The 18400-nt window shown below is 34.4% G+C and overlaps 1 protein-coding gene across 4 annotated transcripts in view; it reads right to left on the minus strand.

The window, feature by feature from the left end:
* ena (ENAH actin regulator enabled) overlaps nt 1-18400 on the minus strand; it is a 56586-nt gene that overhangs the window by 5709 nt on the left and 32477 nt on the right. For all 4 annotated transcript variants that reach the window (XM_074172089.1, XM_074172088.1, XM_074172090.1 and 1 more), the window contains exons 3-5: nt 14279-14434; nt 6900-7469; nt 3092-3238 (exon numbers count right to left, since the gene is read on the minus strand). In XM_074172089.1, coding sequence (XP_074028190.1) covers nt 3092-3238; nt 6900-7469; nt 14279-14434 — 873 coding nt within the window. The remainder of the gene's footprint in view (nt 1-3091; nt 3239-6899; nt 7470-14278; nt 14435-18400) is intronic.

An 18400-nucleotide genomic window follows, 5' to 3' on the forward strand; every position in this document is an offset into this window, starting at 1 on the left:
AAGTAATTTTTCATAGAGGTTTTTAGGCTACCAATGTTTCTGTACCTCGCCACTAGATGGCGCTGTAGAACAATTTTTTGAAAGCACTGTTCTATAACTCTGCGAACGCCTAAGTTCGTTGATTCTGATTCTGTCAAAACATTGAAACAGCAGCGATACAGCAACATAGTACTAGTATTATATAAAATGATTTGAAATCCCTAAAAGAACCAATACAAATGAAAAATTAATAAGAATAGCTGAAAATAACAATTATATTAAGCAAAAAAACTCTGAAATTCGTTTTAGGGTGATGACTGGACAAATACCTCCGAGAGATGACTATTTATGGGTCATTTGAGTACCTTCACTTATCTTTTTTTTCTGCTTCACCGGTTTAGCGGGAGATGACCGTTTGACGAGAGTTGGCCATTTTTCGCTTTATTATGGGTTTCCATATGTTGCGTACCTCTACGCTATCTTAGCTACATACATTGTTGGACACCATGTATGCGGCTTCTTGGAATTTCCTCCTCAACCAGTGTTCCTCCCTGTATTCCAAACTGAGATCATACGATTGAAACAGCCTCGTGTCACTTGCTTAATTATATATAAGAGATTGACAACAACAAATATGTCCTATCATTTTTTTTCGACTTGTCAAAAGCCTTTGATACAGTGTGTATTGAAACTTTAATAGATAAATTGGCGCCTCTAGGACTTCCTGCCAGTATAATAAAGTGGATACAATCATATATGACAGATAGAACCATGATAGTGAGATGTAATAATTCAATTCCACACAGTCAGGCTGTGAAACTTGGGGTACCACAGGGTTCAGTTCTTGGGCCACTGCTGTTTTTTTCTTTATGTAAATGATCTTCCACAATATTTAGAAAACGTTCATGTTACCATGTTTGCCGACGACACAACGATAACAATATCCGATCAGGATGCAGAACAGCTTGCAGTTAAACTGGAAATGGTTGTAAATCAATTTTCATCCTGGTGTCAGAGAAATAAGTTAATTCTAAACACGTCCAAATCGGTAATGGTCAAATTTTTTCACCGAAAATTGTTACCCAACGAACTTTTTGTAATTGACGACATCCAACCCTCTATGGAAACTGAATTTTCAGGCACTCATTTAGATGAGAGTATAAATTGGGGTAGACACAATGAAAGTGTATGTTCAAAACTAAATAAAGCCTATTTCACTATTAAACAAATGAAATCAACCTTGAATACACCATGCTTGTTAAGCATTTACTATGCTATGGCATATGCACATATCAATCTGAATATATTGGCATGGGGTCGAGCAAGAGAATTTTTCAGAGTGTTTGTTTCCCAAAAACGTTTAGTAAGACTGATTTTTAACTTGAATTATCAAGACAGTTGTCGATCTATCTTTAAAGAAAATAAAATTCTTACGGTGCCTGTTGTGTACATTTTTCGATGTATTATCTTTGCCAAACAGAATATAGATAATTATCCGTGTAATTCTGAGAAACATGAATATAACACCAGACACAGCAACTTATTGAAAATTCCTAAACATAGAACGACGTTCTATGAGAGGTCTCCGGATTACAATGCAATCATATATTAAAATAAACTACCAGAATCACTTAAACGGACTGGAAGTAACATCATATTTCAAAAGAAAGTTAAAGACTTGCTATTAGAGAAATGCTACTATAGTTTCCAAGAATTTTTAGACGATAATTTCTGAAAAATAAAATATGAACTAGATCTGTATACGTTTTAATATATTTTAATTGTGTATGTGTTTAAATGTATGTATAAATTTATTTCTTTTTTTTCCTTTTTAGTGACGTCTTGTATAAATATCAACATTTTTAAATTTATACCTAGTATTAATTCTGATTATTGATTGACTTACCATATATACACTATGTATCGTTAATGGTGAATAAAATATTATTATTATTATTACACAGGGAGGAACACTGGTTTAGGAGGAAATTCAAAGAAGCCACATACTTGGTGTCCAACATTGTATTCAGCTGCCAAACGGTCATCTCCCGCTAAACCGGTGAAGCAGAAAGAGGGGATAAGTGAAATGACCCATAAATAGTCATCTCTCTGAGGAATTAGTCCAGTCATCACCCGAAGACGATTGTGGATATAAACAATCACTTTTTACTGGTATTTTATTTCACTGTAATTTCATTTAAGGTTTTTTTTGCTCAATATAATTGTTATTTCCAGCTATTCTTTTTAATTTTTCATTTGTATACGTTCTTTTAGAGATTTTTAATAATTTTATATATTAGACAATGAAAGTCCGAACTAATGAAAGGCCGTAAAATAGTTTCAATTTATATTATGAATATAAACTTTCCATGCTGATAAACATTTTGAAGCTATCTTTTATCTAGGAATTATTTCACACTTGATATGGAAATTTTCTGAGACTGCAAAAACCTACAAAAATCTGTGAGAAGCTGAGGATTACACAAAAGACGAACCTTCATTTTCAAATGGTCCAACTACTCAAAGGAGAGAGAGATAAATGTCAACAAAGAGGAAAAGAAAAAGAGAGACAAATTTCAAATGTTGATATAATATAATGAAAATACATATAAAGAAACTATTCATAAATATTGATGAAAACTCTCTAAAAAGAGGAATAAATAACAGATTCTTTTCATGTTCAAATGAGAAGAGAACTGCTAATGAGCAGTCTGAGTGAACAGTGGTTCTTTCAGGGAGGAGAGAAAACATGAGTCCACTTTGAGAGTGAAAGTGATTTTTATTTATGGAATTTCTCATCAATATTCTTTCGTTCATCATGTTGTCTAGCATTTCCATGTACGATATTTGTTAAACTTTTCTTTATGAACGGTTGGTGAACAAACTCATAAATAATGCATGAAGTCTGAATGGAAATGTAGCACAAATGAAATATTAATGTAAAAATGTAAAAATTTCTTTTCAGTTGAAAACTGAAAAGAAATGAACAATACAAAAAAATATGGTAGCAGAAACTACCCACATGAAATTGTAGAGAGTGGAAACTTATGCCACTATCTGGTAAATTCACTTGAACAAAAGGAAGAAGCTCCGGAATGGTCAATTAACTTACCGCTGCTCTTCTCCTAGCAAGAGTTTTGGCCATTTCATCCATCATGGAAGACATACTACCCCCTCCGCCTCTTCCGATAGTACCATAGTTACTGCTTCCACCGCTACTAGTTGATGATCCACTATTTTCGGCAGGTGGAGGTGTATTCTGCAATAATAAAAAAAAGAAGTTGATGAAGTTTTACAGTTCTGGAAATTTTACATAACTTCGACTTTTATATTTTTATTTTGTCTGCACCTGTTATTTTTATTTTTCTTTATAATTACTTGATAACTTGTATTTCATATATATATATATATATATATATATATATATATATATATATATATATATATATATATATATATGTGTGTGTGTATATATATGTGTTATATATATGTATGTTATTTTGTGTAATAGTATTGTTTTCATATGCTTTGTCAATAAGATTTTTTTTCTTAGACAATAAAGTACAGTGATTGATTGATTGATTAATTATAAAGTTTGAAATAAACAGGTTTTGGAGGGATTCAAGATATTAATGGATTAATAATGGAAGGTGTGTTTCCGAGTGTCTTCAAAACAGCCAAAGTTATTCCAATTCATAAAAAGGGTTCACATGAAGATATAGATAACTATCGCCAAATATCATTACCTAGTGTATTCCATCTAAGCTTATTGAAAAAATGGTAGCAAGTAGAATTATTGCGTTTCTCAAAAAATACAAGATTCTAACCAATCATCGACATGGTTTTAGAAAAGCTAGATCAGTTGAGACTGCTATTGCTAGAAAATTCGAGTTTTTTTACAGTGAAATCGGTGAAGGGAAGTGCGTAGTTTCAATATTATTTGACTTGGCTAAGGCATTTGATTCAGTAAATAGTGATATAATAGTTAATAGGTTATATATAACATTGGTATTAGAGGGTTCCTTCTGAAATGGATAAAATCTTTTATGGAAGATAGGAAAATAATGCAGGATCTGATATTCAAGATATTATCCCTGGGGTACCACAGGGGTCCATTTTAGGCCCACTGCTTTTCTCTATGTATATAAATGATCTTCCGAAGTATATAAAACAAGGTGTCATTATCCTATTCGCAGATGACACTACCACAACAGTTTACGGAAATACTGTGGAGGAGCTAGAAAACAACATTAATTCAGTCATGGATGACATGATTTCTCGGTGTGATGGAAATCAACTAAGACTGAATGAAACTAAAACAGTACATTTATTTAGGCTTTGCGTTAAGGAAAACAGTGAAACTCAACAACATCCAACTCTCGGAAACAGACAAACTCCTTGGTATGTTTATAGATAAAACATTGCCTTGGGAGCCCCATATCGATCATGTCTGCAAAAAATTGAATTAAGCAATATTTGCAATACGACAGATCAAAGACGTGCTTAGTTTAGATGGTGTCAGGACTGTTTAGAATTTTGCCAAAATATCGTCTAAAGAATTTTATATTCAATAAATATTTGATATATTCATTCTCAAATCTCAAGTGATCTTTTATAAAACTGAGTATTGTTTCAGAATATAGGCATGTGAGTGTGTAAAATTGAAATGTGATGAAAAACAGGACAAAATTTCAGTCAAGTCACTAGTATTATTTTTCTAAAATCCTAGGAATAATTGTATTTTCATTAAATAGAAAACGCTTTCCTTCTTACATCACTCAAACAAAACCAATGAAAGTTTTGTGAACAGAAAACAGAATTTGTTGAATCAAATGATCATCATGTAGCAGAAATGGGTAATTAAGTTGAAATTGAAGGTTACTAAGCCTTTGATTATCACCATTTTTCACATATTTCAATGGCTTTCAATTTTTTCACAATCAAATTATTTATTTCTATGACAGTAATTTCATTTTTTACTGAAAACTCATTAATCAGATGATTAACTTCTAATTTGGTCTTGCTAGTACTGGAATTACTATAATCAGTTATTATTATCATTACAATCAATCTGCTTCATGAGCTTAATATCTAAAAACATTAAATTGATTCAATTGGATATGCAAGAAAAATACTAAAAGTTTTGGGTAGCAAAATTCTGCCAGCATTATTTTTTATCATTCCAGAAGTTAATTTTATTAATATCTGTAATTATTATTTTAATATCATTCCCGATATGTCAGTGATATCCAGTCGGTTAAATATTGAAAAAAGGTTTCACAGGCTTTAATTTCGATTTTAAAGCTTCTTCAACTCCAAAGTTGATATAAAAATAGGGTGCTTGGGAACAAAATTATAATGAAAGTTTTTGAAGACATGAATTGTAATGTCAAAGTGGTATAAAGCTAATGAGAATGTGGAAGAAAAGAAAACTTATAGTTTCAGTGAAGATTTTATCACTTGGTATAAATAGATACAAAAAATATCCTTTCAAGTGACACGTTTAGCAACCTGATGATCTGAAATCCGAGTTGAACTGCATCTAGTGTTTTTATTTGTTCAACGTTTCGTCTTTGACTTTGAAGCCATTTTCAAGAAGTTATGACTACACTGAGGTCTCAATCTGCATACTCCTCAGGTAGTGATACACTGTTATGGTTTTGTGACTTAAAGCCAGGGTCTCAATCTGCCTACTCCTCAGGTAGTGACACGCTGTTAGGGTTTTGTAACTCAAAGCCAGGGTCTCAATCCGCTTACCCTCTAGGTCTCGGTGCTGGTCTCAATCTGCCTTACAGGCAACAAAAAAGCTGATGTGTATGATAGACACAGATCATCGGCTCTATATTTTGACCTCGAACAAGCTGAGGAGACACAAAAATTTATAGTAAGGAACCATATCAGGAAATGTGTGAATCGGCTCACAATTATCACAGAATCACTCACTAGACATTGTCTATTTAGATAAATCTGAACAATATGCTTTATAAGGAAGACTTTAGCTAGAGACGAGTCAAGCACAGGGGCAGCTTGTGAATGTGTGGTATAACTGAAAAAATATTCAGATTGATCTGTTAAAACATCCAATAGGAGTTGTAAGAACCAGAAGAAGAGTATATTTATTTGAATCAAATCAAATCAAATCACTTTATTCATCCTGTAGAACTTACAAAGTTATAGGATAGGTCTAATAGCATTTGTACATATACATACATAAAATAATACTTAGAGGAAAATTAAATCAAACATACTTGAAAGATTGTCATATGCATACAAAACATATCAACTTCATTCAACTCCAGCTTCATTATATCATATTTGACGGGATTTATGTAAAAAGCAATGCACTTTCTTGTATTTACATTATGGTAAGATGAAATGCGATCATATTTCGAGCTATTGGCGTGAATGAATACACACATTTCAAAAATGAAAATATCTAGGAAAGTTAGAATTTTCAAATGTTTGTATAAATCTCTGCAGGAGGTTCTCTGATTAAAGCCTGCTAAAATCCGTATAATTGGTTACTCTAATATACAAACATATTGACATGCATATTCATATAAATACCAAATAAACTAAATACTACTAAAATAACTAGAAATTACATATAATTCTCAAGTCTCTTTCTAGTTTTGACAAAATGTATATACTATGATTCCTGTTTCCTTGGATGAATTAGTAGATTCATGAAAATTAGTACATGTATCATTAATTTTGCAAATAAATTCAAAATACCGTAAAAAGACAATGTGTTATTCACTAACAGACCCAATGTTCTCATCATTCATTGAAATTTTTGGATTATTTATGTTTATTCTTGAGTATTTATATTTTTCGTATCAGACTTAGTCTTCTAATGGTGAGAACAGGACCGTTATCTGTCTCTACATGCGACTCTGCAACATATTGAACTTTCTCACCTTACTATTCCTTTTGAGTCTCGCATTCTGCAATTGCGCAGCCAAAGAATTAACCTCTCCACCGTCGCTACTTTGCGACCTAGACATATTCATAGGGGGAGGAGGTGGCGGCGGAGGTGCTGCGGCCGCAACCGGCGGCCCCGGAGGTCCAGGAGGTGGGGGAGGAGCTGGAGGACCGCTCACAGCGCGCTGATGCCCGGGTTGACTAGCTGGAGCCATCTGAGGAGGCGATACCGGACTGGGAGCTCCGTGGGGCATCACGGGGGGCGCAGGCACGTTGTTTTGTTGCGGAGTCATGGGCGACGTGGGCTGGGGGGATATCACGTTGGTCGATATCCTCCTTTCTTGGAGAATGGCTACGTCTTCTCGGGTCATTGTGCGATATCCCATGTCTTCGTCGTACTGGGCCTGCAGAGGCATCTGAGGGGGCTGCGGCGGCTGATGCTGCTGTTGCATCTGAATCTGGGGAGGGGGCTGCTGCTGCTGTTGTTGTTGAGGAATTTGCTGAACTTGCGGGGTAGGCGGTGCATATTGGGATGGAGCAGTATGCCTAACTACGTTGCTAAGTACCTATAAAGTTGTAAAAAAGGTTAGAAACATATCTAGGAGAATATAATAATAATAACAATAATGTGTTTGTTGAAAAACTAATGTTCAACAGGGTCGCGGCAATGCTAAGGTTCTGGTGAAAATACCAAGGCCCTTGCCTCTGTGAACAGAACGATTTCGAAGGAAGGCTGAAATCAATTTCAGCTTTTCATATATATGAAGTTACATGCGACGAATCTTCCAAATGGAAGACGTTGCACAGGTGCCTGATGGTTTTACTTCAGCTTTCTGTGTGGCATTAGCTGGGTAAGCTGTTGTTTTTTTGTCAGGTATCTGCCACTTGTATTTACAAAATAGTAGGTTTCACATGAGAGGCAAGGGCATTTTCACCTCTCATTTGCACCTCTACGGAATATATGTATTATATATAACCTCTATATACAATGACACCAATGAAGTTTGCGCCATATGGGACTTTCACATGCTTTTATTCAAGCAAAAACTGTATATATTTTAAAGAAGTTTCGTTCAACCGATTGAGCTGAATTTTGCATACAAGTTCAGTTTGGATGGTAATGCATCGTTAGCTAATTGACGTCACAATGAATCCAATATGGCGGACCGAGTATACTTAATGTACTGCCATGATATGAGTATCAAATCAAACGGTTTACTGACAAGATTAGGAATGAAATAATGATACAAGCTTTTATTCAAGTGCTCTAAAAAGATCAAAATATTAAACTTCTGAATAGTCGTTTATTATTTCTTTTAATAATCATAACTTATTCTAGTATTCGTACATGTCTTTTTTTTTGAATTTGAACTTAATGCACTATTTGACAAATGAAAATGCATATCTTTATTTAATATGAAGTAATAACTTGACTCTAGGGTTTGTTTGCACATTGATGTAATATTTGGGACTTTGTTACAATTCTGTAATGTACTTGACATAGTTACGTTTTAGTTTTATAATTAAATTATTCATTAGTGTTGAATGTCTTTAAGCTTATTTTTGTCTTTTTAATATTTTTTTTTATGTTCCATTTGGTATTTTATTAATAGTTTGTGGTGGATAGGACTGATAAAAAATAAATAGGTTTATTTATTTTTAAGCAATTATAATAGTTATATTATGGATTTTACTTGTTGGGTTCATAACTGAACTCTAATGCTTGACTGGTTTCAACAATTGAAACTTTCTTGACGTACCATTTGGGATTTTATAATAATTCTGTAGTGTACTTGACCAATAAATAATAAAAAATAAATAAAAAAAAATTTTAAATCACATTAACCACATTCATTTATGACTTTACAGAATTGAAATTATAATAAAAGCTTGTCGCGATAATTTCAATTTGTAATTGAAATTTTGTAATTAGGTAGGCACCTACTAAACTTGTAAGCAATTCATAATGTTTGTAATTAAATAAAAGTGCCGTGAATGCTTAAAATGTGAAACTTTAACCTTGAATAACTTTTTTGCACACATAGGATCTATCGGTTTGAAATTTATTGCAGTACCTAGTTGATCTGACAGAAGGTTTCTTAATTTAAATTTTATCTGACTGAATATGTAGAGATTTCTTCTAGGCATCGCGACAAGCTTATATTATAATTTCAATTATGTAGAGTCATAAATGAATGTGGGTTCTTACAACCTACTACACCATTTATTGTCTTCTTTTTACAGTCGGGAAGTAGGTATTTAAAGGTAAAAGCTTGATTTAATTTCTACAAATATATTTTTTTTATTGAAGCCAACCCTGGATGTGGCATCTATTTCATGGTGGGCCTACCAACTGCCTATCATAAAGGAATGAGTATACAAAATTTCATGTCCCTGCTATTTACCGCTGAGGAGATCTATCGTACGGAGCCGATCCTGGCAGCAGCATCAGGTCACGTTTATGATTAACATGCATTGTCATCGGTTCTGGACCAGCATGCAAAATTTCAGGTTAATCGGATACCGGGAAGTGGGTCAAATTAAACTTGCAAGATTTATTAACATACATACAAGTCAAGTTGAATAAAAGCTTTCAAAAATAAAAGGACAACTCCGAATCCAATATGGCGAACTCTCAAATATAATGGATTGTTTTTTTATGCTTGATATTGATATCAATGATATGAATATCAACTGAGAGAGGGGGGAAAATGATAATTGCGGAAATCAAGAAGGCTTCCATATACATTTTAAAGAGTCATAACTGAACAAAGGTGGTGATTGAGCAAATGTAGGGGCCAATTATTATCGAATTAATTAAAATGGACTGCTAAGGAACTTGTCCAGAGATGATACGATTTTTGAAAATTTATTTAAAAATGTTAATTTTGACAGCACTCAACAATCAAAATGAAGCTTATATTCGGTAATTTTACAAGCAAAAACTTACTGAAGTCAAATTTAAATTATATCTATTAATAAAAAAGTCCTATAAGGTACAAACTTGGGTGGTGTAACTATGTAAGAAAATAACTAATAATAAAAAATAAAAACTGGGCTTTAGTGCATCGGTTTCATAAACTTGAAAATGGATCCTGTTTCACGATAATGTTTTCCTTACTCTTCAACTAATTCGGAACCCCAATTGTGTTTTGACACATATGCAGTACAAATCTTTAACATAATACCTAACACTGGTTGTGAGCAGTTTACAAAACTGCAACATAAGTCTGAAGAAGCTTTTATATAGCGAAAGATGTGTTGCAGTTTTATAAATTATCTAGTGTGAAATCTCACAACAAAGTGTTACTTGTTATCAAATTTTTGGATGACCAAAATGAATATATTTCCTATTTTAAAACTGTGCCTTAAGTGAATTGTAATCATATCTTTTTTGGTAACTAGTTGGTTCTTTACACGTGTCATCATTTAAAACCAAATTGTACCCGCCCCAGAAGATAACTATTGGTCACACAAACTGATGTTCATAGTACATTGGCGAAATATGACTTAAGTGGGGGGAGTCTTTTAACACAGAACGATTTTCCGTTTCTGCGCTGACTCATCTTAGATGGCGCATACTATATATTTGTTCGATTATCTCTACTCTGTTATTAATTTGTAAATGAAACTTTTAGTCAACTTATTTGGGAACTGATGTATTACCTCAGCACTGTGATTACACATGTTTGCAGATGGAACTTTTTGAATAATTATTATTTTAAATCTAACTATATGTTATATTATGAACCATTTCTAATGAGATTCTAGGATAATATTTCAATGATTTTAGATATGTTCTGAAGAGTATTAACCCTCAACTGTATTTGTTACCTTTGAGGTGACCTTTATGCGTATGTTAATATTGAAAATATTGATACAACTCTAGCTTTTACTATTCTATAAAAAAAGTACCAAATCAATAATTCACAAACCGAAGAAGATTCTATGTTATAACCAATTAAAGGTTGGTAGCTATTTTTCTTCTTTTTACGATTCAAAAAACAACCACAACATTTCAAGAATAAACACATTTTAACTGCAAGTTTCAAGTTGAACTACTAACGACGACTATAATTATGGAAAACAAACTTCTCAGAATAAACTGTTCCATTCCAATAAAATTGCTGACATTTGTGCGCAAAATTTCGATAAGAAAGGAGTACATCGTTAGGGAAATTAACAAGCTATTTGTTTTTCGGCGAAAAGTTATATCTATTTTCTTCTTTTTTGAAAATAGGAAAGAATAAGTTTGTTCAACTTGAAATAAATCAACTTGGTGAAGTAGATACACATGAAACGTTAACATTCTCTTCGTATATTATGTCTGTGGTTGAAAGTGATATAAAACATGAGCAATAGGAAAAAACAAACCTTGTACTCGTATATACTGATATCATAATACCACAAAATAGGATATCCTGTACATAATTTTTGTAATACCAATGAAATTAGAGGCGACAGTGACACAATTTTTCATTTTTTATTCAAGGTACCTCTGAAAAAACTTTTAGGGAAAAATGTTTCTGGAAATATTTATTTATTTATTTATTTATTTATTCAACGGCAAAGCCAATTTACAAAAACATATTTAAAGACCTTTTAAAGACCTGAAGATCTAAGTTATTATGATATTGATTTCCCAGCTTCAGAATATATTAGAAAAATGAAATGAGATTTATTGTCTTTTCACGAAAAAAAATTAATTTAGACTCTTTATACATCTAGAAAAAGTAACAACTCGTTTTAGCTGAGTGAAAAATAAATAATTTATATTTTGAGGCAATATCATCCAATACACTACTGTATTTCAATGATAAATGGTAGTAATTGAATAACTGTGGAAAAACATAAATCAATCAGTCTTTAATGATCCCAACCAAGAAACATAAATGTTCATAAAGAATAAGTCATTATGGATAATCTCAATGTTTGTTATCTAATCTGTTGAAGAAGTTACCAGAATATCTTGTGAACTTTCTGACACAAATTCATATTCTTCAATAATATTTATTGTTTCTGCAAAACACCTTCATAGGTTTAATATATGGATGATAGAAGACACATTGATTGATGATTTCAAAAAGACATTACTCAGTTCCGTTCTCAACTCAATATTTTCAACCTTCAGCATACAAAACTTTGCACAAGAGATACGTGGACTTTCAAAAAATAAGATGATTGCTCAAATTTCGCGCGTTACATACATTAGACTATATATTTTTTTATTTTTTTATGTTGGTACACAGTTATCAATAATTCATAAACTTTATATGGCATGTTTTTGACCTGGACTACCGCCCTCTATCTCGAAAATGATTCAAAATATAAATAAAATTCTGAAAAAGCTGTAGGGAATTTAATCCTCTACAGTATTGATCATGAGTACAAATAGCGAAAAACCTATAGGAAACGAGATATTTGCAAAAAATGTGATAAAATTTGTTTTTGTGACCTTAGAATTTGTTAGTCGCATACACCCTACAATATATAGGTTTTGATACAACTTTAAGGGTGTCAAAATACACGTTGATACTAGTTCATAGCAGAATATCTCGAATTCCGAGATGAACTTACTAAAATTACTGGACTATTAGAGTATCATCAAACTGACAGTCACTACATATTATCCTTCTTCTATTTAGGAAATATTTTTTTTTTGGTAAGACACGTTACACACATATCAAATATTAACTTTTAGATTTAAAACATTTAACATTCAACTTTTTACTCAGAAACATTCAGACTGTGTCATAACTAGAAAGTAAAAAAATTGAAAAGTTAACCACAGAAAATAAGCACATATAACTTGAAGATGACCAAGCGTCAAAATACTAACCGATGATTTTGTCGTGATGAGAGTGACAATTGGCGGACAACTACACAGTTTACAAAAAAACGCAACGAGTGTTTCGCTATACAATAGCTTCTTCAGGCGTGTCTATATAGTACAGACAGTATAGTATGGACAGTATAGTCTTCATAATATAAACAGTATAGTATAGACAGTATAGTATTTATAGTATAAACAGTATAGTTTCTATAGTATAAACAGTATAGTCTATATATTATGTACCCCCCCCCCGAAAAAGTCATGTACTATATAGACAGTATAGTATATAGTACATGCAGTAAGTATAGATAGTATAGTCTTCACCATATAAACAGTATAGTTTTAGTCTTCATAGTATAGACAGATAGTATAGTCTCTATGGTATAAACAGTATAGTCTATATAGTATATACACTCCCGAAGAATCCATATACGATATATACAGTATTGTATATAGTACAGGCAAGTATATACGGTATAGTCTTCATAGTATAAACAGTATAGTATATGGTACAGGCAGTATAGCATAAACAGTATAGTGTATAGTATAGTCAGTATAGTCTTTACAGTATATTCTCTATAGTATAAACAGTATAGCCTATATAGTATATACTCCCCCGAAAAAGCCATATAATATATAGACAGTATATTATATAGTACATGCCGTATAGTATATATAGTATACTACTCTATAGTATAAACAGTATAGTCTATATAGTATATACACCCCTGAAAAAGCTATATAGACTACACCACACATACTATATAGACACACCTGAAGAAGATATTGTATAGCGAGACACGTGTTGCTGTTTTGTAAACCGTGCGTTATGGAATTTCGTCAACTATCAGCCGTTTCCATCATAACGAAATTGGATTTGGAATATTTGAAAATTAGTGTAACTGTTAGGAAGTGTTTACTTTTGGAATATATCCATGATGAAAATTGATGATATTCAAAGCACAGTATCATTAGAGTTTGTGAGTTATTGTGCTGAGAATGACAGTACTTTTGTTCAGCTCATGTGTTATATACTGTATATACTATATACACACGCCTGAAGACGGTATTGAATAGCGAAACACGTGTTGCGGTTTTGTAAACAATTTACAAAACCTCAACATGTTTTATTATTTTTGAAAAAAAAAATTAACGCAAAACTGCTTTTCAACACTGTTTAGGAGTTTGTTATTCAGGCGTTTGGGGTTCCAGAGTTGAAGTTTATTGATGATGAATTTGGGGTTCGACAATTTCAAATTAGTCACATTAAAAAAAAGGTTGAATTGATCTATAAATAAATTATCACGGCACCTTGTCAGAGAGCAAGATCTTGTGAAAGTCAATACTAAAACTGTCTCACAGTCTCACAAAACTATATTAATTTTCTGCGACGAATCGGAAACAAACTAATGCAACCAAAACTTCGCTTTTCATCCGCCCGTTCAACCGGGAAAACTACCGCTAACGACCGCTGTTCATAACGAGAAAATCTTACCAAGAGCCCTCGCAAACAACAGAAATAATAAGCACAGCTCTACTTACTTCTAATGAATGAAACATCGCCCTGGCAAAACAATCCGCGTCTTCCTTGGAACTGAAATTTAAACCATAAACTTGCTTATTGTCTCGCCACTGATGGAACGTGGATGTGGCTTGATTGTATTTCAGTCCTTTTAGAATGGCACAGTTGATGACAACCTGAAATACGACGACGACTCTTTTCAAAAGATTATTTTTTACTGAATGGCCGAAAGATTGCAATTCCAGCGATTGTCTGGAGCGGCGACTGCTATAATACAACACTAATGCAAGAAATATTTTAAGAGCTCTAAAACCGATATTTGTTCAAGATAGGATCATTTACACGCCAAAGTAAAGTTCGGTGTTGCTAATTATCATTATCAGGTATACCGGATGAGGTTTTAATGCATTTCGAACGGCTGAATACGAAATAACAATAAGTGAAAATTTTAGAAAACATAATCACTAAAAATAACTTTCTAGACTACACAAGTCTGCAACAAAAAACTGTCTGGGTGTTTTCAATTGATTCTTATGTGTGTACTGAAAACTAAAAAAATACTCAAAAAATTTCAGAACGTCAGGTTATTTTACAAAACGCAAAATAGTATTAGGAGGAGTTTTTAAGCTAACTTGAAGTCGTAAATAAATAGTTACAATTTAATTTTCATCACTGTTTTTAAATGTATATAGGCCATAACTATCATAACTGTCTTTTTTTTTAAGGACAAAACACAAGCACTACAGGAAAATCCTCAAAGGCGCTCTTAGAGCGGTGCCTGTGCGAAAGTAGTGATTCACATTGGATTTGAGTCTCAGGAGATTAAATCCATTTAGGAAAACGTTCTCAAGAAGTTTATTCCACATAAACGCAGTTATCCAAATGATAGAGTTCTTAAAAACAGTGAAGTTCGAGGTGTACTAAGTTGAACCTCAAAACGATGATCAGCCACAGACCGTTGCGTATCTCTGATATGTATAGCTCTTGGTAGAATCAAATGTGCCAAGTCACTTGAACACTTCTTGTGAAAGTATCTATAAAAGAGAGACAAATCTTCAACCTTTCTTCGATGTTCCAGACTATCAAGGTTGAGCTTTATAAAGCATCAAAAGTAACTGGGGTCTGTACAGTTTTCTGGTTCGGAACAGTGTTCCAAGCTTTTGAGAAGCAGCCTTTGCAATTCCAGCGACATGTTTGTGCCAAGACAAATTGGTGTCTATTTCAACCCACACCCCTTCTCTGGAACATAATTCTGGATACCCTGATTAATCACCTCAACAATAATGGATTCTACACAATTGCATATGCAGATGACATAGTTATCTTGCAGACCGGCAAATTTGTGAACACACTGTGCGATAGAGCAGAGGATGGGCACAAATTAATAGAAACATGGTGTAAGGCACTCTCACTGTCGATCAATCCCAAGAAGACTGATATGGTCCTCTTCAGCAGGAAAAGAAGTTTATCGGGCTTAAGACATCCCGAAATCTTCAAAAGCAAACTAAATTTCTCTGAAGAAGTGAAATACCTTGGTACTATCCTCGACAGGATGCTAACATGAATCTCTCACCTACAGAGTATAGCAAAAAGAGCATATGTGGCTTATGATCAATGTCGGAAGACATTGGGACGCGCATGGGGTCTTTCACCCCGTGTGGTCACCTGGATCTACAGAATGATAAGACCTTTGTTAACATACGGAGCCACTGCATGGAGACCAAAAGCAACGGCCATATAAATACAGCAACTGGCTTGTTGAAACATCACAGGAGCCATGAGAACAACACCAACTGCGGTAATGGAATTCATTACGTGTCTGACCCCTCTGGACCTGTACGTTAAGGAGGTTGCGTTTAATGGCCATGTTACGATTGCGCACGGCTGGTGTAAACCTCGAAGTAGGAATGGGTCAATTGAGGCTGGGCCTATGAGGGGAAACGCTTACTGCGCAACCTCTGCTTCATGCAACCAGTGATACAATTGAACCTAGGTTTGTGTTTAATAAACCCTACAAAATACAAATAAAACAGAACACAGAGTCAGATGCTACAAATGCAATACGCATATATACATATATACAGACGGCTCAAAAACCAAAGAAGGCTCAGGATGTGGAGAATACTCCAGATCACTAAGCCTAAGGAATAAGTGGGGAATGGGAAAAATACCAGCATGGTCCAAACAGAACTGGCTGGTATCTCAATCGCCACAAAAGAAATAACCAGGAAAGGAATTTCTGGCAAAAACATAACAATCTGTACTGACAGCAGACAAGCCCTATTAGCTTTGAACAGACAACGTGTTACCTCAGGGCTAGTACTAGAGTGCCACCAAGATTTAGCCAAAGCCTCGGTAGATAATAACATTATCCTGAGGCGGGTTAAAGGGCACGACAGGAGTAAAGGTAATCGCATTGCCGACTCTTTAACCAAGGAAGTGGCGGGACTAAAAATTTTAGGACCCAGTGGCACCTACGGCACTAGCCAAGTGTTACGCCCATGCTCAATCCCTAAAGAGATGGGATGGAATCAAAGGATGCAATTTTGCCAGGATCACCCTGGGCGACCCTGAGAAGCTGGCCCCGAAGAAATATCTGGCGATGACCAGGAAAAATCTACGCTAAACAGTAGGATTTATGACTGGCCACTGTCAGCTAAGGAAACACCTCCATAATATGGGGCTAGTGGGCACACCTTTATGCAGGATGTGTGAATAGGAATATGAGGCTGTCAGGCATGTCCTATGCGAGTGCCCGGAGTTATCGTCAATAAGAGAGTGTATGCTTGGCGAGTCTTGGCCTACACCTGCCGATATAAAGGAGATGTCTCCCAGTGACCTGTCCACCTTCCTGGAAAGGACAGAATGGACGATGACCTAGGAGGACAATGGGTCACATGAGGCCTAAGTGCTGTGGCCTTATACTAACTTTCCCTACTCTACAGATACAGAACCCACAACCAACTTATCGAAGCAGAAAGCGGAATTGTCTGGTTTGGAAACATTTATCTTCTTGGAGAAAACCGTTGCCGGGGTTTTTGTGGCATTGAATCGATCCTGGTTACTTGCACCTCAATTCGAAAACACTTCTAGATCCTCACTGAGATATGCAACCTCCTGTTGCCAGTGAAGATGGTGGTGAATGACGAGACAAGTGTGCTGCTATCAGCAAAGCAATATATTGTATTATTTTTTCTTTCCAAAAGGTCGTTAATATACGATAAAAAGAGGGGTTGGGTTCTAAATAAAGAACGTCCTGTTCCCTACTTTGCCCAAGAGGACGAGTTGGTTTATTGTACCAATATTGAAGGTGTCATGGATACATTTAATGTCTCATATGGCCCAGCACAGTGGTGTATTTTCATAGATGCTTCAAAAAGAAGCCTTGGAGCAGTTCTGCTTCACAATGGCGGTTCCTATGCCTGCATTCCTGTCGGTCATTCCGTACACCTACAAGAACCTGGAATTGATTCTTTGCAAATTGAAATATAGAGACCACGGTTGGCAAATGTACGGTGATTTAAAAATCTTGGGCATGTTGCTCGGATAACCATCTGGGTTTACAAAATACCCTTGCTTTTTGTGTCTGTGGAATAGTAGAGACTGAGCAAATCACTGAACCAAAAAGTGTTGACCTCCAAGGGAGCTTAACTGAACTTTTAGTGTCTCCTCATAAAGTTCTTGTGCCATCGCTTCACATAAAGCTGGGATTGATGAAGCAATTTGATAAGTCACTTTCAAGAGATGGACATTGCTTCAAATACTTAATATCAAAGTTTCCAGTCCTCTCAGAGGCAAAGTTGAAGGAAAGTGCTTTCCTTGGACCAGATTTTAGACGGCTTATGGCTGATCCACCATTCATCATAAGTATGACGGATCCTCGAAGATAAGGTTGCCTTCAAAGAGGTCATGGAGAAATTTTCAGGCAATAAAAAAGACCCGTACTACAAACAAATCGTCAAAAGAATGTTAAAAGCATTTCAAGATTTAGGTTGCCTAATGAGGTTTGAAGTACATTTTCTTCATTCCCACCTCGACTACTTTCCAGAAAATTCAGATGTGAGTGAAGAGTAAGGTTTCTCCAAGATATTAGGAAGATGGAAAAAATATACCAGGGGAGCTGGAGCGTCTCAATGATAGCA

Source organism: Leptinotarsa decemlineata, unplaced genomic scaffold (assembly GCF_025532065.1).
Source record: "Leptinotarsa decemlineata unplaced genomic scaffold, Ldec_3_MD MMD2_tig00000035_RagTag_RagTag, whole genome shotgun sequence".
Taxonomy (NCBI): domain Eukaryota; kingdom Metazoa; phylum Arthropoda; class Insecta; order Coleoptera; family Chrysomelidae; genus Leptinotarsa; species Leptinotarsa decemlineata.